The sequence below is a fragment of the Mixophyes fleayi genome, chromosome 8 (genome assembly GCF_038048845.1).
Source record: "Mixophyes fleayi isolate aMixFle1 chromosome 8, aMixFle1.hap1, whole genome shotgun sequence".
NCBI lineage: Eukaryota > Metazoa > Chordata > Amphibia > Anura > Limnodynastidae > Mixophyes > Mixophyes fleayi.
Window position 1 is genome coordinate 31124619 of NC_134409.1, and position 25952 is coordinate 31150570.

Here is a 25952-nt window from a genome sequence, read left to right on the forward strand (position 1 = left end):
TCCAATCAGTGTGTGAACACTCAACCCAAGGTTACGGAATTATAGTAACTTATAGGGTCATCTGCTAGTCAATTTACAGAGCACTGTTTATCAGCTGCTTCTACCCATCTGCAGTGGGAGTTTCAACTGTGCATTTAAAATGTTATTGAACTGAATTATACTCCTGTGTTCATGTAAAGTTGAGTAGGTATAGTTTCCAGTAGGGCTTATTTAATTAATCTGTGCTATATGCACAGAGCATGTATTATTAACTAAATCCACCAAGTTGGTATAGAGTGTAATAGTGTGATCCTTACACCCTCTGTACCACTAGGCCTGCTTCCCTAGACCTGTTTTCTTGAGCTGAGGCCAACTTCACATTGGACTTTCCATCACTCTCACTCACTGTCTTGAAATTAACTTGGCAGTGCAGATCAAGTTATCTAAGTAGAATTTATTATATGGTAGATGTCTGGCCTTTGTGTTATTTTGGTTTTTAGGTATTATGTAATGTATTATGGATTGTTGCTGTCTGCTTATTGTATACTACTAGAAATGTAATGTAAAACATTGTGGACCTTTTGTGGCACCTTATAAATAATAGATAACAATAATGATGGGAGGATGGGGCAATGTTCAGTCTCTGTTACATTCCCAATTACTTGTAAGTGCATGACACTCAGAAAATGCGTCAGAGTCATGCAGAACAGTCTTTTGTTGCTGGAAAGTGACTTTTGGGGGATATTGAATTTTTTTATTGTAATCATTTTTACACTTTTGTTTATTTTTAATAATGTATTTATTAGACTTGTTTTTATTAACTTTTTTAAAAACTTTGGTGAAGATGGATCTAAACCCTAACTATAACAGAACACGGTGTTTTACTGATCATGTAGCCAGGAGTAGAATCCCACTGATCTGAACACTAACACTGCCCTCCTCCAGAGTTTTGGCCTAACACTGGTTAATAAATAGATCCTTATGTCATTGTGTGGCATGCAAGTTACATCAGTGAAATAAATGTGAGGTCTGAAAAAATCCAGATGCAAAAATCTTTGTTAACTTCTTAATAGCAGATGCCATAATAAACCTTGAGAATACCCTGTCAGAGATCTGTGTTGTAGTCTCAAATGTTATCTGCACCCTGCACAGATACGGCAGTGAGAACGCTTAGACGTGACTTTACTCTAGTGAATGAAAACGTGGAATTTTAAACCCACACAGGGGCATACACAATAGTAGACTTGCAGCAACCATGGGGTAAATGAATTTGTGTTGAAGGCATACAAGTGAGTGCACTGGCATGGGAGGTTGAGTCCACAAACAGCATACATTTCTGCTTCTGCTGCACCTCGTACATGATCAATACAACATACAACAGGTAGTGATGCCAAAACATATTACTATTCTGGGACAGGAAACAGGACATGCAATTTTAAACATTTGAATTCTACCAAAGGATTCTTAATCTTTTGAATATGTCACTTAAACAACGATGCTGAAGCAGTTACACCTTTGCGATAGAACGTTCCCAAGCCCTGGCCATACAAGAGTCATTTAACAGGACTGAATACTATATGTTAATAGATGATATGTAATAATGCATTAGTGAGCTAAATCATATAACTAAACCAGATTCTTTATGCCAAACTAAATGTTCGCGCTACTCATCTTTTTGTAATAAAATCACTGTCCTATTAGTCTTAATTCTGGCTTTGGTACTGGGTCCTGAACTCCCCTCTCCTTACACTTCCTATCTGTGCTAAATATGCTACTTGGTTTGTAAGTGCTACTACAGCAGCACTGCTATTCAGCTCTCTCATGTAATACTCATGAGTCAGTACCTCTAAACTACCACAGGTGGCACTGCTGTGCTCAGACATTGTGTGGCACTCTATTGAGCTGATCACTGAACTTTATTGTCATAAGTTGTTCTCCTCGCTCAGTAGTTCAATAGTTCATTTGGCTCTTTCAGCTCATTTGAATCATTTGGCTCTTTTGGCTCATTTAGATCATGAACTAACTGAACTAAATGAACTAAATGAGCTAAATGAGCTAAATGAGCTAACTGAACTAAATGAACTAAATGAACTAACTGAACTAAATGAGCTAAATGAACTAATCTTTTGAAGTAATTTTTTGAGTGAACTAGATCAGAATGAACTAATCTCCGAAATGAACTAGATTTCCCATCACGAGTGTCCAACATGCTGCGTACTGTGCCCTTTACAGAAAGAAGCGCTCTGTACAGTTTGCAGATGAGTTTAATATAGATGGCCAGGGCCAAGACATCATTTGTTAAAATTCATTTGTTAATTTTACTACCACTTGTAATTTTTCGCACCTCTTTATTACCCCTTCTCATGGCTCTGCCTTGCTCCTTCCCCATTCCCCTTGACTTAGCCCTGTTCTGTCTACGTATATTCCAAATTGCATCTACTGTCACCGTTCTCCCACCCATTAATAGTGTAAAATCTCCTCCAGCCTTCTAACCATACTTTCCACCAAGGATCCTAATTAATGTGTGCCCCCTATTATGGAAATAGAAATAAATGAATGAGCAAAAGTTGATTTGCACTTTTTTTCCCTCTATTGGATCCACTTGTCATCTTTGTGCTTTAATGTATTTTTTTTTCCTTTAAAATAATCAGTGTAGTAATTACTTAATGACATAGACCAATATTGTGACAGGTATTACTTACTTAACTATTCAAGAATAGTTTGCTTCCTCTGTGTAAAGCCACAGACAACATGTATATAAACAAACAATTATAAACAGAACAAGAAAATCAATTGACATGTGTACATCTTCCTTCCCTATGTGTGTGTGTGTGTATATATATATATATATATATATATATATATATATATATATATATATATAATCTTAAAAATAATAAAAAACTCACCTAACAATGTAAGAGGAGAAACGATCAACTTTTTCGGATAAGGAGAGGGCTTCCTCTTGCATTTTCTGCACAGGAACAGTAGTAGTAGCAAGCACTTCCTTACCAAACCCAGCAACAACCTTGTTATCTGCGGGATCAGAAGAGTAGTCCGGTGATAAGAGTATCAGAATATCCACCATGTATTGGACCATCGCTGTATGGAGGTTTGTTATCTGGGGAAATGAAAGAGAGGCATTCAGAACATTTTAAATGGAATACATTGAATGCTCGTTCTGCTAGGATGTATTGTATTATGCTGAGTTAAAGGTATTTCTGTCGTAAAGTAATAGCTATAACAAAGCTTATGTATGTCTAAGAAATGTGACTATTTTTTTTAAATTAATATGATACCTAAAAGGAGGAGCATGTCTGTTACAAATAGCAACAAAACTAAAATAATATTATTTAGAAGGCTGTTTTTTTTTTAAAAACAAAACAAAACACTTAACATAAGGCTTTGCTTGGTGATCATTTATATGCAGTAAATTAGAGAAGTGGTTTGCTATCAGGGAAAAGAACTAGGGGAAGGGGTTGAGGCAGAAAGACCACCTGCAGCATTCTTCTCTGGCAACAGCGACAGCATTCAGAAATGAGCTGTCGCTAATTGGCTGAACCTTTTTATATCAGATCATTTGTCAACTTTGAGATTAAGTTGTCTAATTTATTTGTCTCCCTTTAAATGATTCAGTATATATGTGTACGCTTTGTTAGCATGATTACTGTCTTGCTCCCACTTTCCCCCTTCCCCAGTTTGAGGTTGTTCTCCCCCCATGTTCTTTAAATTACTTTTTCTGGTTATTTTCTTCAATATTATTTTTATTTTCCTTATAACTATTAAATTGTTTTATATGGAAATGTTTTGTATCTTAATTAACAAATTTCTTAATAAAAATGTATTGAGTTTAAAAAAAAAATGATGAAGTATACTAATTAGTTAAGGACATAAACAAATATTGTGAAGTTACGTTTATATAAGTTTTCCCACATCCCCAGCTCATCATAGACATGTACACAACAAGACATTCAGCTGTTCCTGGCCTTCAATAGATGAATAGGAGCTGATGGGGTCCTAAATATGGATGGAATATTTGAATATACGTGAATATTCCATCTGTTTGCCTGGTGTTATATAAAACATATAATACAACTGTGTCTTTGTGTCTGACCAGTACAATTGTTCTGTACATTTCCATACATATACTCTTACAACAAATCTTACAAACCTCCTGGGTGAGCTGCTCATCCTCCCTCTCTGTTCCGCTTGTGGAGGTCAGAACCCAGTGCTGCAGCATCTTAAAGACCTCTTCTAGTTCCACTCTAATGAGATAGGGATTACTGTAGTTATTACAAGCACACAATTACCCACTTATTCTATATGGTTTCTGTAAAACATAAAATAAAAATTTATATATATATATATATATATATATATATATATATATATATATATATATATATACACACATACATACACACACACACACACACACACACACACACACATACACACATACACACAGTAATAGGAGTTTCACACTTGCTTCTGGTTGTGCTTTGTGGGGCATATTCAATTGTACGCGGTTTCCGCCTCGGAAAAACTATTACCGGTATTACGGTAATAGTAAACCAGATTTCAGCTCGCAGCTCCCTGAGCCGCGAGCTGAAATCCAGCGAGAAAAAGTACCGTAATACCGGTATTTCCGCGCACTATTACCGTAATGACGGTAATAGAGTGCGGGGCGCGTTAATTTTGGCTGTAACGCCAACAATTGAATATGCCTATGCCCCTGTGTGTGTACATAAATATGGCCAGGGATTTCCACCGTGCAGGACGGGTTTACAGTATTTTGCGTGTCCTACCTGTGTATTATTCATGAGCTAATTTACAAAATATATTTAAAGCACAATTAAAGTTCACCCTTAAACCAAATATCCCAAACCGCAAATTTTATTCTTAAATTATGATTAAACAAAAGAGTTTGGACAAAGTAGCTACCAAGGGGCTGATGCAGAGTTGAATGCAAGTTGGACTTCATTTACGTCCCAAAAGTATGCACGAAAAAAAAAAAAAGGAATTTCAACCTGTATGTTGGGTTGCATACAGGCCTACATTAAAACTATTTGCTTTCATAGGGAAAAATATTTTCGCTATTAGGCTTCATATAACACAACATATATAACTTTCCTTCTTGCATACAAATTAAAGTAAGACATTTTTTTTTAAATACACACAAAATCCTATAATATACGCACAATCAATGAAGAAAGTACCCAGCAGTTTCATAGGTGAAAACAAAATTAACCAATGAGAAGCAGTTAGCTAGCGCTGGCGATCGTCATCATCATCATCAGAATGGGCTAGTGCAAATAATACAGCTGTAAGACACGTATCTGCGACTGTTCAAGTCTGTATCAGCTGGCATTTCCATGAACATGCCCTAGCTGTACTCTGCCAATGTCAGAACGCCTCTCCTCTCCTCTATTCCACCTCTCCAGGTGCAGCCGGGCATAAGTGCCAGAATCATCCAAGTATGTATAGGTGCATATGCCTGCACCCACTTCCTGAGCATGCGCATAGAAATTTCATGCAAGATACACTAAGCAAATTGGGCTATGTCCCCCCTGCATCAGTTGCCAAGTGTGTGCGCACCTTTAAAAACCACACTGGACGAGCAGAATGTATGGACTTTGTTTCTCATACGGCCAGTTTAGATACCAACACTTAAATGCGCTGTGCATGCAGTGCGGATTACACATGCATAGAGGAGCAGACATCGTGATCCTTAATGTGTACTTCATCTTCTTTATGCTATGAATACAGACAGTGTGGTCGGGACACAGTCAAAACGCACAGTGTGCACAGCTCACTGCAAGCACTATATGTGCCAATATTTCTGCACCAGTTTTACAGGAGTATCACATTACTACGCTGTTCTGTTGTCCATGGTTATAGTCTCAGACTGGGTACAGTATGGCCTAGCCTTACACACTTCAAACCTACCTACATGCATTAGTTGACTAAACTGAAATCCCCTGTCCTGCTGTCAACATTCCAACACTGGGATTGGCTGCAGTTTGTACTGTACCCACCCACTTTATCTCCTCTATGTCTGTAAAACTCCAATGCTGATCTACTGTGCAAAAGCTCTCTGGCTCTATGAAAAAATATACCTCCAAGTCTGCCCTTATGGCTCGCAGAGTTGTCATTTTATCTTTGTGTTTTTGTACCGCACCAGACAAAGAAAATATGCCAATATGTTAGCATCAACCGCTTGCCTGGCTCTACTAAACTGATTTCTTCAGAAGTTGAATCTTTAATATATTGTTCATACTTTTTTATAGAATCCAAGCTGGGGTACTCTGCTGATTCAGGACTCCCAATTAGTTCCAATATTCTTTCAGCTTGGGCAATCCACTCGGGAAGAAGGTGATACAGGTTTGTCCAATCAGATTCTGTTATATCCTTGGGTACATATTTGTGTGCATGCAGTGGCAAGGACCAGCTCTCTAAACTGTTTGAAAATGATGTGAGGCCTCGGGCGACTCCTGTTTATGTGAGAGGAGAAAGACCTCAGTGTTTTCTGCTAAAAGACACAGTCAAATATATACCATTTATTTATACTATTCTAAAAGGCAATGCTTTGCTGCTGAAGTAACATCTTTACTTAGGTTCCCTAAGGTTTTAAACAGAACACCTGTCCTATGCAACAGTGAAATAGGATTTTGTATTGTGAAATCAAATCTTTATTATCATTAATAAAATTATTAGAAACAATTTCAGTTCATGTAAACAAGAGAATCAAGGTAATAAATGCATTCCACAATAACACATAATATACTGTATATTATTTATTTATGAGGATATAGAGTCATCAACCACCCCACTGTGCATCCACCTAATGCCTTTGCATAGTGGTTTCTGGAGTTTGTTTCTGAGTTTTGTGGAGCGGAACATATCCTTCTGCTTAAGCACAATATGAACAGGATCACTACTGGGTGTTATCAGGATTATTAATTCAAGGCTTTTGGTGGAATGACAGTTTACATATAGAAGTAGCTAAGTTTGTTCTTCTCAACCTCTGTTTACTGGAGGTGTAGACATTGCTTCTAGCTGCCTTCATGATATCAATATAGACTTACACCCAATAATTAATTATTATTATTATTATTATAGCCCCACCTGAACAGTAAGTGAGTAAGTTTCAGTCCCTTTTTTGGGTTAAGTCTGATAGTGATGCCAGTGAAGTCTAAACTATGCCTTCGTCTCTCACATGATCAAATGGTATCTAGTGAACCCGCCTGTTGCATAGATCTGAGTTTGGTCTGTAGTGTTTGCTATTTGAGTAAATGTTGCGGATACCTGAATGTGTCCGAGTTCCAAGACGAAGGCCCCAGAACAAAAGGAGAGAGAAAGACTATGAGTAGCTTGGTGTGTATGCAACAGTGTAGAGGCAGAGAAGTGACAGAGTGACAGCCCCAGTATGCAAGAGTGTCAGCTCTTATGCCAAAACAAACTACTGTCTATGTAACTAAGTGAACTGTGCTGGAGTTGAAAGATGTAAATAAAGATATACATGGTGGTAACTGCACACAGCTAGACCTGCTACATCTGCAGTACATGTAATCTGCTATAATTAAACCTGCATGTGCAGGGACTCCTGTCTGCTGTTCACTCACAGGTGCTGGAGGTGAGAGAGAACCAGGTAGCTGAGCCAGGGTACTACAGCGGTAGAGGTAATGGAGAAATACACCAATATCATTCACCAGGAAAAGAGGGAGCTTCAATATTACCCTTTATTTATATAGCACCAACGTATTACACCTGCCCCTGAGGACCTTACAAGCTAATTCTCTAACACACACTAGGACCAATGTAGTGAGAAGCCAATTAATTGATGGATACGTTTTTGGACTGTTGGATGAAAGCAGAGCACCTTGAGAAAACCCATGTCAAAACGTATAAAAGGCTCCTATTCTCACGTATATATTGCTAAAGTGCTATAACCACATCCTTACTATGACACACTACCCATGCCTCCCAATGTCTGGTCCCTCTGCTTGCAAGCAAGCAGGCAGCAAAACAAACGGTGAGAGGTAAGAGGAGACCGATTATACTGGGGGAAGGTGTTCATAGCACAGGCATTTTCTAAGACACCGTTTAGGGTAAAACTGTGTCTTATGGTCCGAAAAAAGGGCTGTTGTATAATCTTACACCCTTTCTCAAATATGCATAGAAATATGCTGCTTTGCACAGAATAATTTCTGTCTGTACTTTTCACTTAACATTTATAGAAATTGAAATGTAGCCAAAATGAGTGGCTGCCCCATAAATGTTTTATTAATAAATGTATTGTAAAAAATACCAACAAAACAATCTAGAGTCACTCACCATTGTCCCCCTGCACCCTTCTTCTGTACTGCTCACATAGCTGCTTTGTGGTGTTGTTCAGATCTTCCATGAATTGGTGTTCTGGAGCTGGGCTCCCATCCACGCTCTCATGTCTCTTGAAAACTATCTCCCCAAGCTGAGACCACTGTTTCTGAATGTCAGCTGCTGCTTGCAGAGACTCCTGGCTATTCACAACCCTACTGCCTTCAAACTGTTGCTGTTCCTCACTCAGCATCTACACGCAGACATAAAGCAGAATGTGAAGAGAACGTTGTATTTAACCTCTTGTTATTAAGCTGAAAACATAATAGTCTAGGACCTAGACTCTAGGTTATGATTTGTTTTGCTATGTGCAAATATGCCCCATTTTATAGTAGGTGGATGGAGATGGACGTCGATATGACGGGTGTTAGCGGGTATTGCTCCCTCCCCCTACATAAGGGCTGTGTTTTATGGGCGCACAGGAGTTGTCAGTAATTGGGAATTGTCCAATAATTTCAATGGGATGGTCCTTTTCTGCAGCTAAGTGCAATTATATGTGCCCAAATACCCATGTAATAAAATATTCATACACACAAAAGTGACATATATAATAAAGAAAGTTCATATGTCACCCAACGCTATTAATTTATTTAACACATAAATGAGGCTGGAACAAGCAGTATCTTAAAAGTGATCATTTAAATTTTTCTATTAAAGAATTGGCCCTACATTGCCAGTAGTAGACTGATAGGACAGTTTTACTTTTTCCACTATGTATATATCCAGCTAGAACTACAGGCCTGTAAGAGGGTTTTACGTGTCCTGACTGATTTTAGGGAGGAGCAAAAGTATGTGCAGAGTAATGTGGGCATGTTACTCTATTAATAAAACAAAGTGGGTCCATGGAGCTCTTCCTTTGTCTGTTCTGAGATGGGATTTACAGTTACGTAATGATCAGACAACTAACTGTTTAGGATTATTTTTACTGTTTCACTGTTTAGTTACACATTCACTGTTTAGTTACTTATCACAAGTAGGCATATCTGCAGAAACAGAAGTAAAATACAGGGGCACATTTTTTGCACGTTCATAAAGGACATAGGGCTGTAAAAAACTGCACCCCTTACAATGTCTTCAGCAGCCCTGACAAAAGTGAAATATGAGGACACATAACATCGTGCTTCTCCCATGCAGCTCTTATAGCAGCTCAGACTCTGACACAATGACAGGTTGAAGTTAGGGAGGATCCTCGATGTCACATGAGAGCTTCTGCTGGAAAATGATGCGTGGATCTCCCCACTAGTGTGGCGGTTTTGGGGAGCCTTGTTTATAGTTCAAGCTATAGACATACAGGACAGTATGTGGGTGATTAAGTTGTTTCAATAACTGCCTGCCTACATACAAGCATTTGTACATCTGTATATAAGTATGTTTCGCTGTCAAACCTGCGTACATTTTTCCAGTTTTGGAGATCTTGTAGTAGACTTACAGCCGCTTCCTCTGGTACTGCCTGGTAGTGCCAATCCACACTGCTACAGTAAGAGGAAGAGTATGAACAAAAGTCAACAAATTACATTGTGTGTATCACATCATTACTTGATTAACAGCCATTTCTAATAATAATCCCCTCTAGTAATGTGCCTAACATGCCAATCTGATAAGTCAGTATTGTTTTAGTTTCACCAGTTATTGAACTTGTATACTGGAAACTAGAACCAAGAATAATAGACATCAGACCTATGTCATAACAGGGATTTCACTAGTCACCACACATTCCAATACAAAGACTGAATGGGGAGAAAACTACATGGCTGCTTATGGGAACTTACATGAGGTGGGATGACATTATATATATATATATATATATATATACACACACACTTATTATATAGGATGCCTGACATAGAGCCATTGAGAAAGGTTCACTTTAATATATTCTGTACATCTTTACCATACTGTATGTGTCTGCATAATCTATTTTCTAATATTAAGGGATTGCTGCAAATGCCTGTTTTCTATCTGTTGTTTACTAGAAAATAAACATTATAATATATACTAGTTTTATATTAGAGCAAAATAATATGGATTTTCAAGAAGTAAAATGATTAAACTTAACATACACAACGTTCTCTTGAAAATACATCAGCCACTTCTTCAGGTCTGTACAGATGATCTGCATCTTCTCCCTGCTGGACTCCTCGCTGCGTTGTACCTCTAGATCAAAGCGTGCCAAGTGCTCTCTCCATCCCTCAGTGGTCTGCTGGATTTCAGACAGATCTCTTGTGTCCTATGCAGAAATCATAAGGAGTGACATATAGTGAGGTGTTAGAGTACAGTCAGGGCCGCCGAGAGGGGGAAGGGGCGGGTACTAATTACCCGGGCCCTCACTGCCCACATTTTTTTTTTGTATTTTTAAATGTAAACTTTTTTTCTTTTTGGATATTTGTTCTTTTTGTTGCGGGGGGGGCTCCGCCCCTTCATTGGTGGGCGGAGCAGGGTAGTTAACAAATGAAAAAAAATTACATATAGTCACGTGATCGCGGCACCGGCGTCCCTACTCCTTCCTCTCTGCTCTGTTCACACTGAATGTCGGGCGTGACGTCATCAAGTCAAGCCCAACATTCAGTGTGGAGTGGCGCAGAGAGGACCAAGAAAGAAGCAAGAAGAGAGAAGACAGAAGAAAAGAAAAGAGAAGAGAAGAGAGAAGCTAATACAAAGGTAAGTAAAAGAACAGAGGCAAAGAGAGGAAAGCAGAAAACCACAGTGTACGGAAAAACGGGGGGAGAAAGGCACAGTATGATGAAAAAGGGGGAGAGCGAGGCATAGTATGAGGAAAAAGGGGGGGAGCGAGGTACAGTATGATGAAAAAGGAGGGGAACAAGACACAGTATGATGAAAAAGGAGGGGAATGAGGCACAGTATGATGAAAAAGGGAGGGAGAGAGGCACAGTATGACAGTATGATGAAAAAGGGGGGGAGAGAGGCAAAGTATGACGAAAAAAGGGGGGGGAGAGAGGCATAGTATGATGAAAAAGTGTGGGGAGAAAACGGCGCAGTATGAGGAAAAAAGGGGGGGGGCAGCAGAAAGGTACTGAGTGATGAAGGAGGGGGGGGGAAGCAGGATGGCACAGTGATGGAGAGGGGGGGCAGGATGCCACAGTGTGATGAAGGAGGGGGGGGCAGGATGGCACAGTGTGATGAAAGAGAGGGGGGCAGGATGGCACAGTGTGATGAAGTCGAGGGGAACAGCATGGCAAAGTGTTATGTAGGAGAGGGGGGAGCAGGGGTGTTGGTGGGGCAATTTAATAGTGGGGACTATTAATTTAAGATGGGGTGGTTTGGGGTCTATTGAATGTGGAGGTGAGTTTTGGGAGAATGAGGTATCTTTATTAAATGTGCCCATGAATTATTTAATGGCAGTGATGGTTGCGAAAAATAGGTATATTTCTGAAATGTAAATAACATTAATTTATTGCTGGGGCTGTTTGGAGGGAGGGAAATAGGTTTATTTATTAAATGTGAATACTATTATTTTAATGTTGGGGCTGGAGGAAGGCCTAATTATTAATCATGGGTGCTATTGATTTAACGCCGGGTCTGGCTGTAATTTTCTAAATGTACCCATTTTTTTTTTCCAAATAGGGCCCCCAACATTCCAGGATCCAGACAAGCCGCAACCCTGCAGCCACAGGTGGTGAAAGTGAAAAGAACAGGTAGGAGAGAGCAGAAGAGTTTGTGAAAATGTTGTGATTTTAGTGAGTCAATCCCAATTTTTGGTGACTGTTCAATGGTGTACACAACAATGCAGTTTTTTTTCTGTAGGAGGGTGGCCTAGCTCTTCTCATCTGGTAGCCACGCCCAATGATTCATAGCCACGCCCCCAATTGTGTGAACACACCCACTAGCAATTTTGGGGTGGTGCAAAATATTTTTACATATTCAACTATTAGGGGAGCCTCATGAAGTTAGTGTACCGGGGCCCTGAATTCCTCTTGGCAGCCCTGAGTACAGTGTAGACTGTGTCCCTAATTTGGTTAGTCACATGTACTAAGTTGAGTGGTAGTACTGAGCAGTAAAACAAGCTTTTGGGTTATTTTCCTCATTATTAGCAGGACCACCTGTTATCCCCTTTTCTATGTACTCTGCAAACAAGCCCCACTCACTTGTATCATGTGACTCATTCAGAAACCATTCTATAATGAAATGTATTTTAAAAACAGAGGACAAAATACAAAGTGAAGACTAAAGGGTATATTTACTAAACTGTGGGTTTGAAAAAGTGGAGATGTTGCCTATAGCAACCAATCAGATTCTAGTTATCATTTATTTAGTGAATTCTACAAAATGACAGCTAGAATCTGACTGGTTGCTATTGGCAACATCTCCACTTTTTCAAAAGCAGTTTAGTAAATATACCCCAAAGTGATTGTGTTTAGATAGTACTTTAACCTACATTCGATGCAAGAAGCACAATGAAATGCCTGACAACCTTCGTCCAGGCCTTCTCACTTATATATAGCCTGCGAGCCAGTTGTAGTTGATTCTCTTCTATCACCTAAAGAAAAGAACATTATTACTATTAATTAGCGGCAAAATCCAGCCAACTTAGAGCTGGTGCAAACTTCAAGTCCTTTCATGCACAGCAAAGCCCCCCCTGAAATTGTGCTTTTTCCACCCATTACAATAAATTCATTACATAAATTAAACTTCATTTAGCAATGCTCAGTCTACTCCATGCTTGGCAAAAAGTACTCCACCAGCTACTTCCGTCACCCTGTGCATCCTTTAAATGTATGCACTCTGGCAGAAATCTGGCAGAAATCTAGGTAAACCATTCTAGGTAAACATATATTGGATGGTCTAAAGCTACTTTGCAGTTTTGTGCTTTGCAAATATCCTGTATAGAAATAACTCAGCCAATACTGAGCCCATGGCTACAATTTTTTAAACTGTTCAACCTATGTAAATAATTGATTATTAACATGGAAAGTAAGTAAGACCAAAACAATTTTGTGAAAAGTAAGTGTCACTCCTGCACCTCTTCCACCCTAGGCTCAGGCCTAGGTAACCTGTTCACAAATCCAAGCTTAGATCGTATAACGGAGAGTAGTATGTGAACTGTTGGAGGTTGTTGTTTTGATGTGGTGGATGAGGTGCAGAACACATCAGCGGTTGATAAGTCAACATATTTAAGCTTAACATAATAAATTCCAGCTAATACTATGTGGCTCTCAGCATAAGTGCTTAATAATAGAAGTATTTAGGCAGGTGAATTTTGAGCGGGGTTCAACAAGCAAAGTAGGTTAACAAAGGTGTCCACAAACGTGTGTTTGGACTGCCTACAATTAAACCAGGATCTGTGAAGTCAGTAGTCACCTTTCTCGCCAGCCTGTATGTGGCAGAACTCCAGAGATCCCTTTCTTCAGTGAGGTGAACTAACTGTTTCTCCAGGCGACTCCTCTGTAATTCGTATAGTTCACGATATTCTTCTAAAAGACTGAACAAGCCAGCAGTTTATACAACACCAAACAGATGACTATATATAGTGTGTGTAGTTGAAACAATAGTGGGAAAAAACGCAAAAAGGTATTAGGGATTTATCAAACCTAAAAAGGAAAAGTGGAGGTGTTGCCCATAGCAACCAACCAGATTCTAGCTATCATGTTCTAGAATGTACTAGAATTTGTTTGATTGCTATGGGCAACACCTTTACTTTTCCTTTTTAGAAAGTTTGATAAATCCACCCCAAAAAGGTATATATATATATATATATATATATATATATATATATATATATATATATATATATATCTGCTGATCAAATATCAAAACACATTTTTAAATCCAGCAAAGCACAGAGGAATATCCCTTACATGTAGCTGGAGTGCACAATAAATGGCCAAACTGATATAATAATAGATTCATGATATAGTGGTCTTACTTGGCATTCTTTTTTGCATTTTTCAAGGCTTTAGCCAGTTCAGACTGTGTATGTTTTGCTTCTTTGCTCATACGCAGGTCATGTTCTCTCACTTGATATAACTCACTGAAATGCACAAAGACAATAAATGAATCTAGGTCGACAAGAAAATAAAAATCAGTTTATTCAGCCTACCGCCGTGAACAAGGCTAATACATATGTGTACAAAGAAAGCAGAAATGAATATAAAGAAACATAGAATTTGACGGCAGATGAGAACCATTTGGCCCATCTAGTCTGCCCATTAATAGATCACATCGTTACTGGGCATGTTTGTAAATGCAGTTGGAAGAGGAATACTACTGACCTGGTGTGGTCATCAGGCTGCAATAACAGTACCAGTATGACGTGGAAGTGACCTGACTCCAGCACTAATTGGAAAGTGAATCTATTGTTTGCGATTTGGTCTTGTAGTGCAGGAATGGGCCATATTAAACTTTCCAACTTTCCCTGCTAGTGTCATAAACAAACTTTTGTATGGTAAGGTTTATAATAGTATCTAAGTAGTTATTGGACCTCTCCATGTAAATTCTTAGATAATACTGATGTAAGGCAACATGTAGTGACCGTTTTCAGCTTGTTGGGCTTCGTACAGCTTCAGCAACTTATTAATGTAAGACTACTCAGTTCAGAACTCACTCAGTCAATTCCCCAATGGAGTTCTTGAAGTAAATGATCTCCTCTGTGAGACATTTGTCCAGTGCACGCTGGGCCAGCAAATCATTGTACAGACTGAGCACCTGGTGTGGGATCTTATTCAGTAACATGACATAACGTTCTCTGCAAAAACAAAGAACAGAAATGGATTCAGGCAACACCAACAGATCTACAAAAACAGACGTGAAGAAAGAGGTATAGTAAATATAAAAAAGGGAATCACACCATGATTTGTTTTCTATTATTCTATTATTTTCTTTATAAATAAATACAGGTAACAGATAAAAAATAGATAACAGGATAAATGATGAACATCAAGCATATTGAAAACAAAGATTTTCACACATGTATTAATCATGAGTTAATTAAGCAAATAGCAGCCCAGCAAAGCTAGGGTATGAAAAAGCTGAACTGATGTATGGAATTACTCTGATATTTGCACCTAAGAAATCATGGTCTGCAGGCTGTATGGTAACTATGTAACTTAAGATCTAAAAATGAAGTAAATCTCTTTTTATTGCAAAATCTACAATTGGACTGGACAATATTGATTTATTCTGGAAATGAATTCAACAAGATGGGGACTCTAAACGGATGTATCAATCTTTCTGCTGTGGCCAACCATAGCATATCAACAAGAGAGTGAAATAAGGAAAATGGTAAGAAATTGTTTTATTTGTTCAAGAGCTGAAGGCTCGTCCATTAGTTGAAAGTTGCTAAAATGAATTCTGGGACATTTACTGTAATCTTTTGTCCTGAAATAGCTATTTCAATTGTAGATTTTGCAGTAAAAATGTAAGTTTAAATGTAGTTTTATATGAATTTTCTCATGCTGTCGCAAATCTAACATTAAGTTGGTTATATAAAAAATAGGTATCTTATTTAATTGAGAAAACTGTACTATTTGATTTTTGTCAGAAAAATGCCTCCCTTTGTTACAATATATATCTATAATATAAATGTCTAGTGGCGTGTGTTAGTCTGTCTGTGTGTGGAAAAAATAAAACCAAGCTGCAGCGCAACCTGCTGGGCGGAGTTATACACTGACCTACTAAATTCTTAGTGTGTGTGGAAAAAAAAATTCAGAAAGGGCTGAAATTTGGTATACAAAGATGTTTTTAATTTGTTAATTTAATTTGTTAATTGTTAAATGTGTTTATAAAGATTTAAATAAAAAATATATATATTTCTTGAAGGAGAAGCGACAGTTGGGAGTGGTTGGTGGTTGCCGGGGGTGACAGTGGGGAGTGGTTGGTGGTTGCCGGGGGTGACAGAGTGAGAGGAGTGTGATACTCAGGACCACTGAGAGAGATCCCTGTGTCTGGATAGACATCTGGATAGATGTGGCGATGAAAATGAAGGATGAGGTGATGGAGAAGAATGATGAGGTGGTGACATGTGGACAAAACCACGTTAAAAAAGGGCGCTTACGTCGGGAAGTAACGCTCTTCCCCTGAGGAGGCCTGGGCTAGGCCCAAATGCATGACAAGAACCTTTTTAACACCTTAAGTAGCTTGATTTGACTAGAATGCATGAGTATCATGCACGGGTTAACTTGTACGTACATATATATATATATATATATATATATATATATATATGTACACACACACACAGATATACATAATCTCAAAGTTTTCTGGTATACAGTGGTATATAGATAGCTAGGTGTGTATATATATATATATATATATATATATATATATATACACACACATACACACACAAACACACATACACACAAACCCAGAGTTGCATACCCAAACACAATTTGTGTTAATATACATAGAATAATCCTCATAATGGAATCTCAACAGTAAGACTATCTATGTGAAGAAATTAGTAAAAGTATGTAAATATTCTACAGATATCTATTTGTACAGATGTATGTTAAAACTGATGTAAGGTCCTCATCCCTCCAGAACCAGATCTAGGGCAGAGTTTTTATCACTGTCTGAGGTAAAACTGCTCAGGAGTTTCTCCAACTGTCATTTCTCCTGAACTAGCTCCAATGGAACATACCAATTTGTGAAGGGGGAGCAGTCCTATATGAACAGGACATGCTCCTCCTCCGTTGTTAACCACTATATATGTGTAATAGTACTTGTATCTGTCAAGTAAAAATTATGTGTTATTATTTAAAAGGAGCTGGGTTTGCAACAAGAGACTATTCTTTTTTGGGTTTAGAGCGCTCGGGATATATATTAGTTTTTCGCTCTAATTTAATAGCTGATGTCCCCGTCTTCTGTGAGGGGAGCAGTAAACTGTGCACCTCTCATTTAGGTGTTGTGGGGAGAGCCTCTCTGCGCTCACTCCCTGCACTGATTGCTCTCTCATTTTTTCTGGCCAGTGTGATCCAAGTTCCCCCCTCCGCCTCAGTGGAGGACTTGGTATCTACCTGTAATGGCCTCTCACCGATCAGGGCACAATGCTCTATGCCTGAGGCAGCGCGGACCTGTCAGGAGAAGTCTGTCACTTTTATGGCCGGTGAGATCCAAGTTCCCCCCTCCGCCTCAGCAGGGGACTTGGTATCTCCCTGTAATGGCCTCTCACCAATCAGGGCACAACGCTCTATGCCTGAGGCAGCGTGGACCTGTCAGGAGAAGTCTGTCACTTTTATGGCCGGTGAGATCCAAGTTTCCCCCTCCGCCTCAGTGGAGGACTTGGTATCTCCCTGTAATGGCCGCTCACCGATCAGGGCACAGCACTCTATGCCTGAGGCAGCGCGGACCTGTCAGGAGAAGTCTGTCACTTTTATGGCCGGTGAGATCCAAGTTCCCCCCTCCGCCTCATCAGGGGACTTGGTACCTCCTTGTAATGGCCTCTCACCGATCAGGGCACAATGCTCTATGCCTGAGGCAGCGCGGACCTGTCAGGAGAAGTCTGTCACTTTTATGGCCGGTGAGATCCAAGTTCCCCCCTCCGCCTCAGCAGGGGACTTGGTATCTCCCTGTAATGGCCTCTCACCAATCAGGGCACAACGCTCTATGCCTGAGGCAGCGTGGACCTGTCAGGAGAAGTCTGTCACTTTTATGGCCGGTGAGATCCAATTTTCCCCCTCCGCCTCAGTGGAGGACTTGGTATCTCCCTGTAATGGCCGCTCACCAATCAGGGCACAACGCTCTATGCCTGAGGCAGCGCGGACCTGTCAGGAGAAGTCTGTCACTTTTATGACCGGTGAGATCCAAGTTCCCCCCTCCGCCTCATCAGGGGACTTGGTACCTCCTTGTAATGGCCTCTCACCGATCAGGGCACAATGCTCTATGCCTGAGGCAGCGCGGACCTGTCAGGAGAAGTCTGTCACTTTTATGGCCGGTGAGATCCAATTTTCCCCCTCCGCCTCAGTGGAGGACTTGGTATCTCCCTGTAATGGCCGCTCACCGATCAGGGCACAACGCTCTATGCCTGAGGCAGCGCTGACCTGTCAGGAGAAGTCTGTCACTTTTATGGCCAATGTGATCCAAGTTCCCCCCCCTCCGCCTCAGTGGAGACTTGGTATCTACCTGTAATGGCCTCTCACCGATCAGGGCACTATGCTCTATGCCTGAGGCAGCGCGGACCTGTCAGGAGAAGTCTGTCACTTTTATGGCCGGTGAGATCCAAGTTCCCCCCTCCGCCTCAGCAGGGGACTTGGTATCTCCCTGTAATGGCCTCTCACCAATCAGGGCACAACGCTCTATGCCTGAGGCAGCGTGGACCTGTCAGGAGAAGTCTGTCACTTTTATGGCCGGTGAGATCCAAGTTTCCCCCTCCGCCTCAGTGGAGGACTTGGTATCTCCCTGTAATGGCCGCTCACCGATCAGGGCACAGCACTCTATGCCTGAGGCAGCGCGGACCTGTCAGGAGAAGTCTGTCACTTTTATGGCCGGTGAGATCCAAGTTCCCCCCTCCGCCTCATCAGGGGACTTGGTACCTCCTTGTAATGGCCTCTCACCGATCAGGGCACAATGCTCTATGCCTGAGGCAGCGCGGACCTGTCAGGAGAAGTCTGTCACTTTTATGGCCGGTGAGATCCAAGTTCCCCCCTCCGCCTCAGCAGGGGACTTGGTATCTCCCTGTAATGGCCTCTCACCAATCAGGGCACAACGCTCTATGAGGCAGCGTGGACCTGTCAGGAGAAGTCTGTCACTTTTATGGCCGGTGAGATCCAATTTTCCCCCTCCGCCTCAGTGGAGGACTTGGTATCTCCCTGTAATGGCCGCTCACCGATCAGGGCACAGCACTCTATGCCTGAGGCAGCGTGGACCTGTCAGGAGAAGTCTGTCACTTTTATGGCCGGTGAGATCCAATTTTCCCCCTCCGCCTCAGCAGGGGACTTGGTATCTCCCTGTAATGGCCTCTCACCAATCAGGGCACAACGCTCTATGCCTGAGGCAGCGCGGACCTGTCAGGAGAAGTCTGTCACTTTTATGACCGGTGAGATCCAAGTTCCCCCCTCCGCCTCATCAGGGGACTTGGTACCTCCTTGTAATGGCCTCTCACCGATCAGGGCACAATGCTCTATGCCTGAGGCAGCGCGGACCTGTCAGGAGAAGTCTGTCACTTTTATGGCCGGTGAGATCCAAGTTCCCCCCTCCGCCTCATCAGGGGACTTGGTATCTCCCTGTAATGGCCGCTCACCGATCAGGGCACAACGCTCTATGCCTGAGGCAGCGCGGACCTGTCAGGAGAAGTCTGTCACTTTTATGGCCAATGTGATCCAAGTTCCCCCCCCTCCGCCTCAGTGGAGACTTGGTATCTACCTGTAATGGCCTCTCACCGATCAGGGCACAATGCTCTATGCCTGAGGCAGCGCGGACCTGTCAGGAGAAGTCTGTCACTTTTATGGCCGGTGAGATCCAAGTTCCCCCCTCCGCCTCAGCAGGGGACTTGGTATCTCCCTGTAATGGCCTCTCACCAATCAGGGCACAACGCTCTATGCCTGAGGCAGCGCGGACCTGTCAGGAGAAGTCTGTCACTTTTATGACCGGTGAGATCCAAGTTCCCCCCTCCGCCTCATCAGGGGACTTGGTACCTCCTTGTAATGGCCTCTCACCGATCAGGGCACAATGCTCTATGCCTGAGGCAGCGCGGACCTGTCAGGAGAAGTCTGTCACTTTTATGGCCGGTGAGATCCAATTTTCCCCCTCCGCCTCAGTGGAGGACTTGGTATCTCCCTGTAATGGCCGCTCACCGATCAGGGCACAACGCTCTATGCCTGAGGCAGCGCGGACCTGTCAGGAGAAGTCTGTCACTTTTATGGCCAATGTGATCCAAGTTCCCCCCCCTCTGCCTCAGTGGAGACTTGGTATCTACCTGTAATGGCCTCTCACCGATCAGGGCACAATGCTCTATGCCTGAGGCAGCGCGGACCTGTCAGGAGAAGTCTGTCACTTTTATGGCCGGTGAGATCCAAGTTCCCCCCTCCGCCTCAGCAGGGGACTTGGTATCTCCCTGTAATGGCCTCTCACCAATCAGGGCACAACGCTCTATGCCTGAGGCAGCGCGGACCTGTCAGGAGAAGTCTGTCACTTTTATGGCCAATGTGATCCAAGTTCCCCCCCCTCCGCCTCAGTGGAGGACTTGGTATCTCCCTGTAATGGCCGCTCACCGATCAGGGCACAGCACTCTATGCCTGAGGCAGCGCGGACCTGTCAGGAGAAGTCTGTCACTTTTATGGCCGGTGAGATCCAAGTTCCCCCCTCCGCCTCATCAGGGGACTTGGTACCTCCTTGTAATGGCCTCTCACCGATCAGAGCACAATGCTCTATGCCTGAGGCAGCGCGGACCTGTCAGGAGAAGTCTGTCACTTTTATGGCCGGTGAGATCCAAGTTCCCCCCTCCGCCTCAGCAGGGGACTTGGTATCTCCCTGTAATGGCCTCTCACCAATCAGGGCACAACGCTCTATGCCTGAGGCAGCGTGGACCTGTCAGGAGAAGTCTGTCACTTTTATGGCCGGTGAGATCCAATTTTCCCCCTCCGCCTCAGTGGAGGACTTGGTATCTCCCTGTAATGGCCGCTCACCGATCAGGGCACAGCACTCTATGCCTGAGGCAGCGTGGACCTGTCAGGAGAAGTCTGTCACTTTTATGGCCGGTGAGATCCAATTTTCCCCCTCCGCCTCAGCAGGGGACTTGGTATCTCCCTGTAATGGCCTCTCACCAATCAGGGCACAACGCTCTATGCCTGAGGCAGCGCGGACCTGTCAGGAGAAGTCTGTCACTTTTATGACCGGTGAGATCCAAGTTCCCCCCTCCGCCTCATCAGGGGACTTGGTACCTCCTTGTAATGGCCTCTCACCGATCAGGGCACAATGCTCTATGCCTGAGGCAGCGCGGACCTGTCAGGAGAAGTCTGTCACTTTTATGGCCGGTGAGATCCAAGTTCCCCCCTCCGCCTCATCAGGGGACTTGGTACCTCCTTGTAATGGCCTCTCACCGATCAGGGCACAATGCTCTATGCCTGAGGCAGCGCGGACCTGTCAGGAGAAGTCTGTCACTTTTATGGCCGGTGAGATCCAAGTTCCCCCCTCCGCCTCAGCAGGGGACTTGGTATCTCCCTGTAATGGCCTCTCACCAATCAGGGCACAACGCTCTATGCCTGAGGCAGCGTGGACCTGTCAGGAGAAGTCTGTCACTTTTATGGCCGGTGAGATCCAATTTTCCCCCTCCGCCTCAGTGGAGGACTTGGTATCTCCCTGTAATGGCCGCTCACCGATCAGGGCACAGCACTCTATGCCTGAGGCAGCGCGGACCTGTCAGGAGAAGTCTGTCACTTTTATGGCCGGTGAGATCCAAGTTCCCCCCTCCGCCTCATCAGGGGACTTGGTACCTCCTTGTAATGGCCTCTCACCGATCAGGGCACAATGCTCTATGCCTGAGGTAGCGCGGACCTGTCAGGAGAAGTCTGTCACTTTTATGGCCGGTGAGATCCAAGTTCCCCCCTCCGCCTCAGCAGGGGACTTGGTATCTCCCTGTAATGGCCTCTCACCAATCAGGGCACAACGCTCTATGCCTGAGGCAGCGTGGACCTGTCAGGAGAAGTCTGTCACTTTTATGGCCGGTGAGATCCAATTTTCCCCCTCCGCCTCAGTGGAGGACTTGGTATCTCCCTGTAATGGCCGCTCACCGATCAGGGCACAGCACTCTATGCCTGAGGCAGCGTGGACCTGTCAGGAGAAGTCTGTCACTTTTATGGCCGGTGAGATCCAATTTTCCCCCTCCGCCTCAGCAGGGGACTTGGTATCTCCCTGTAATGGCCTCTCACCAATCAGGGCACAACGCTCTATGCCTGAGGCAGCGCGGACCTGTCAGGAGAAGTCTGTCACTTTTATGACCGGTGAGATCCAAGTTCCCCCCTCCGCCTCATCAGGGGACTTGGTACCTCCTTGTAATGGCCTCTCACCGATCAGGGCACAATGCTCTATGCCTGAGGCAGCGCGGACCTGTCAGGAGAAGTCTGTCACTTTTATGGCCGGTGAGATCCAAGTTCCCCCCTCCGCCTCATCAGGGGACTTGGTATCTCCCTGTAATGGCCGCTCACCGATCAGGGCACAACGCTCTATGCCTGAGGCAGCGCGGACTTGTCAGGAGAAGTCTGTCACTTTTATGGCCAATGTGATCCAAGTTCCCCCCCCTCCGCCTCAGTGGAGACTTGGTATCTCCCTGTAATGGCCGCTCACCGATCAGGGCACAACGCTCTATGCCTGAGGCAGCGCGGACTTGTCAGGAGAAGTCTGTCACTTTTATGGCCAATGTGATCCAAGTTCCCCCCCCTCCGCCTCAGTGGAGACTTGGTATCTACCTGTAATGGCCTCTCACCGATCAGGGCACAATGCTCTATGCCTGAGGCAGCGCGGACCTGTCAGGAGAAGTCTGTCACTTTTATGGCCGGTGAGATCCAAGTTCCCCCCTCCGCCTCAGCAGGGGACTTGGTATCTCCCTGTAATGGCCTCTCACCAATCGGGGCACAACGCTCTATGCTTGAGGCATCGTGGACCTGTCAGGAGAAGTCTGTCACTTTTATGGCCGGTGAGATCCAAGTTCCCCCCTCCGCCTCAGCAGGGGACTTGGTATCTCTCTGTAATGGCCTCTCACCAATCAGGGCACAGCGCTCTATGCCTGAGGCAGCGTGGACCTGTCAGGAGAAGTCTGTCACTTTTATGGCCGGTGAGATCCAAGTTCCCCCCTCCGCCTCAGCGGGGTACCTGGTATCTCCTTGTAATGGCCGCTCACCGATCAGGCCACAGCGCTCTATGCCTGAGGCAGTGTGGACCTGTCAGGAGAGGTCTGTCACTTTTATGGCCGGTGAGATCCAAGTTCCCCCCTCCGTCTCAGCAGGGGACTTGGTATCTCCTTGTAATGGCCTCTCACCGATCAGGGCACAACGCTCTATGCCTGAGGCAGCGTGGACCTGTCAGGAGAAGTCTGTCACTTTTATGGCCGGTGAGATCCAAGTTCCCCCCTCCGCCTCAGCGGGGTACCTGGTATCTCCTTGTAATGGCCGCTCACCGATCAGGCCACAGCGCTCTATGCCTGAGGCAGCGTGGACCTGTCAGGAGAGGTCTGTCACTTTTATGGCCGGTGAGATCCAAGTTCCCCCCTCCGTCTCAGCAGGGGACTTGGTATCTCCTTGTAATGGCCTCTCACCGATCAGGGCACAACGCTCTATGCCTGAGGCAGCGTGGACCTGTCAGGAGAGGTCTGTCACTTTTATGGCAGGTGAGATCCAAGTTCCCCCCTCCGTCTCAGCAGGGGACTTGGTATCTCCTTGTAATGGCCTCTCACCGATCAGGGCACAACGCTCTATGCCTGAGGCAGTGTGGACCTGTCAGGAGAAGTCTGTCACTTTTATGGCCGGTGAGATCCAAGTTCCCCCCTCCGCCTCAGCGGGGTACCTGGTATCTCCTTGTAATGGCCTCTCACAGATCAGGGCACAACGCTCTATGCCTGAGGCAGCGTGGACCTGTCAGGAGCTGTCACTGCCTCTAACTGAAGAAATCTTCCATCATAACTGAAATGGATGGAGCCGTTCTCCATTAAGTCCTATGGGTGTAAGTGCTGCTTACAGCACTTACCCCGTCCTAAGTAAAAATAAACAATAATAAGAATAAATAATAGAAAATCTATTCTAACTAACAGCAAGTACTGCAGAGCAGTACTGAGAACAGCCCAACTCCTTGGGCACTTAAATAACACAGGAGCTACAACAGTTACATTAATAGTTTAACTATTGAAGTGCCAACTCTGTGCGCCCTCATACAACCCCCCATGGTAGCTGTGTCTCTCAGGTTGGATGAAAGACAAAATATACAACATCAAAAATAAGTGCATTTGCATTTATAAAAGTAAGCACCCTGCGCTATTTCTTTTAAATACATTTATACCATAAGTTACTTATAAGTGATCCAGTCACCTGTAGTTTCATAACACCTGGGGGTAAATGCATTAATCTCCGGATTCTTCAACTCCCACGAATTCGGCGCTTAAATTTAAAGTGGCGCTGCCTTGTAAAGGGAAGTTTCCCTTTATGAGGCAGCGCCGCTTTAAATTTAAGCACCGAAGACGCCGAACTCGCGGGAGTTGAAGAATCCAGAGATTAATACATTTACCCCCTGGAGAGGCATGTCATAACGACATAACGATTACTAAGGAAGCTGCACAATTAAAAGGGCTGTGAAAGGGTTTGTGTATCATCTTTATTTAAAGAAGATCTAGCATAGAAAATAAAAACAATGCAATGAAAACATTATTTTAACCTAAAAATGCTATACATTTATTTAATTATAAAATTTTTTATAGGGAACAAAGAAAACACTGGTTAAATATAATACAGGCACATACCTGCTAACAAAGAGAAGACAAGTGCAGCTTTCAGATTTTATATTTGCATAAACACAAACCCCTGCTGCTTCTATAAGAGTTTTTATGTCAACAAATATATTTAATTGCCTTTATTATATATCTTCTTCAAGTATAAAACATCATATCCATATCACATAGGCACAATTACTGTGGAACAATTTCTTGCCCTGGAACACAATAGTGGAAAAAGCCTCCCTATTCGGTGCATAAATAAAGTCATATTGAACACTTGTCATTTCACTAAACATGTGGAGACTTGCAATGCACTTGGAAGGCATCAATTGTTCTTCAGCCAAAAAATATATGAAACCAGGTGGTAATATTCTGCAATATTCAACCGGTGGTCAAAGTGGAAATTTAGAAGTTGCGGTATGGAAAATGTAAGTGAGTACAACTTGATAGTTTGACAATGAAGGCAGTAGGAGAAGTGGCAGTATGGCATACCACCGTACACCAGTCTATTACGAACACTGACCGTAACCCTTCATACCCTATATTACTGTACTAGCATAGATTGTCACTCCTTGAGAATACACATTGATCTGTTAGTTCTTATCATTAGAGCATGTCTGCCACCATCTCCCATGCATTCTACAACATTATAAAATGGAATGTGAATACTGAAAGGAAGAGGGGCACCATTAGTTAAATCTGTCGTACAGTAAATGTAAAAAACAAAATTACCAAAATTATCAGGTGCCATTTTGTGTGACACTATTCATCATCATCATCACCATTTATTCATATAGCGCCAATAATTCCGCAGCGCTGTACAGAGAACTCATTCACATCAATCCCTGCCCCATTGGAGCTTACAGTCTAAATTTCCTAATATAGACACACAGACAGACAGAGAGAGAGACTAGGGTCAATTTGATAGCAGCCAATTAACCTACCAGTGTGTTTTTGGAGTGTGGGAGGAAACCGGAGCCCCCGGAGGAAACCCACGCAAACACGGGGAGAACATACAAACTGCACACAGATAAGGCCATGGTCGGGAATTGAACTCATGACCCCAGTGCTGTAAGGCAGAAGTGCTAACCGCTGAGCCACCTATTCTTTACCGTTGTTGCAAAATATAACATTTTACCTTCAAAACAAAAGTAGTATCTTAACTAATTAAATTGTATCTATTGCTTATAGACAGTGGAGACAGCCTTTTTACATTCATGAG

At 43.2% G+C, this 25952-nt stretch overlaps 1 protein-coding gene across 1 annotated transcript in view; it reads right to left on the bottom strand.

The window, feature by feature from the left end:
* Window positions 1–25952, bottom strand: part of AXDND1 (axonemal dynein light chain domain containing 1) — a 49592-nt gene that overhangs the window by 10321 nt on the left and 13319 nt on the right. Inside the window, exons 9-18 of the mRNA XM_075182299.1 lie at window positions 14918–15058; window positions 14240–14344; window positions 13675–13795; window positions 12752–12853; window positions 10419–10585; window positions 9752–9830; window positions 8317–8551; window positions 6260–6473; window positions 4151–4244; window positions 2889–3100 (exon numbers count right to left, since the gene is read on the bottom strand). Coding sequence (XP_075038400.1) covers window positions 2889–3100; window positions 4151–4244; window positions 6260–6473; window positions 8317–8551; window positions 9752–9830; window positions 10419–10585; window positions 12752–12853; window positions 13675–13795; window positions 14240–14344; window positions 14918–15058 — 1470 coding nt within the window. The remainder of the gene's footprint in view (window positions 1–2888; window positions 3101–4150; window positions 4245–6259; window positions 6474–8316; window positions 8552–9751; window positions 9831–10418; window positions 10586–12751; window positions 12854–13674; window positions 13796–14239; window positions 14345–14917; window positions 15059–25952) is intronic.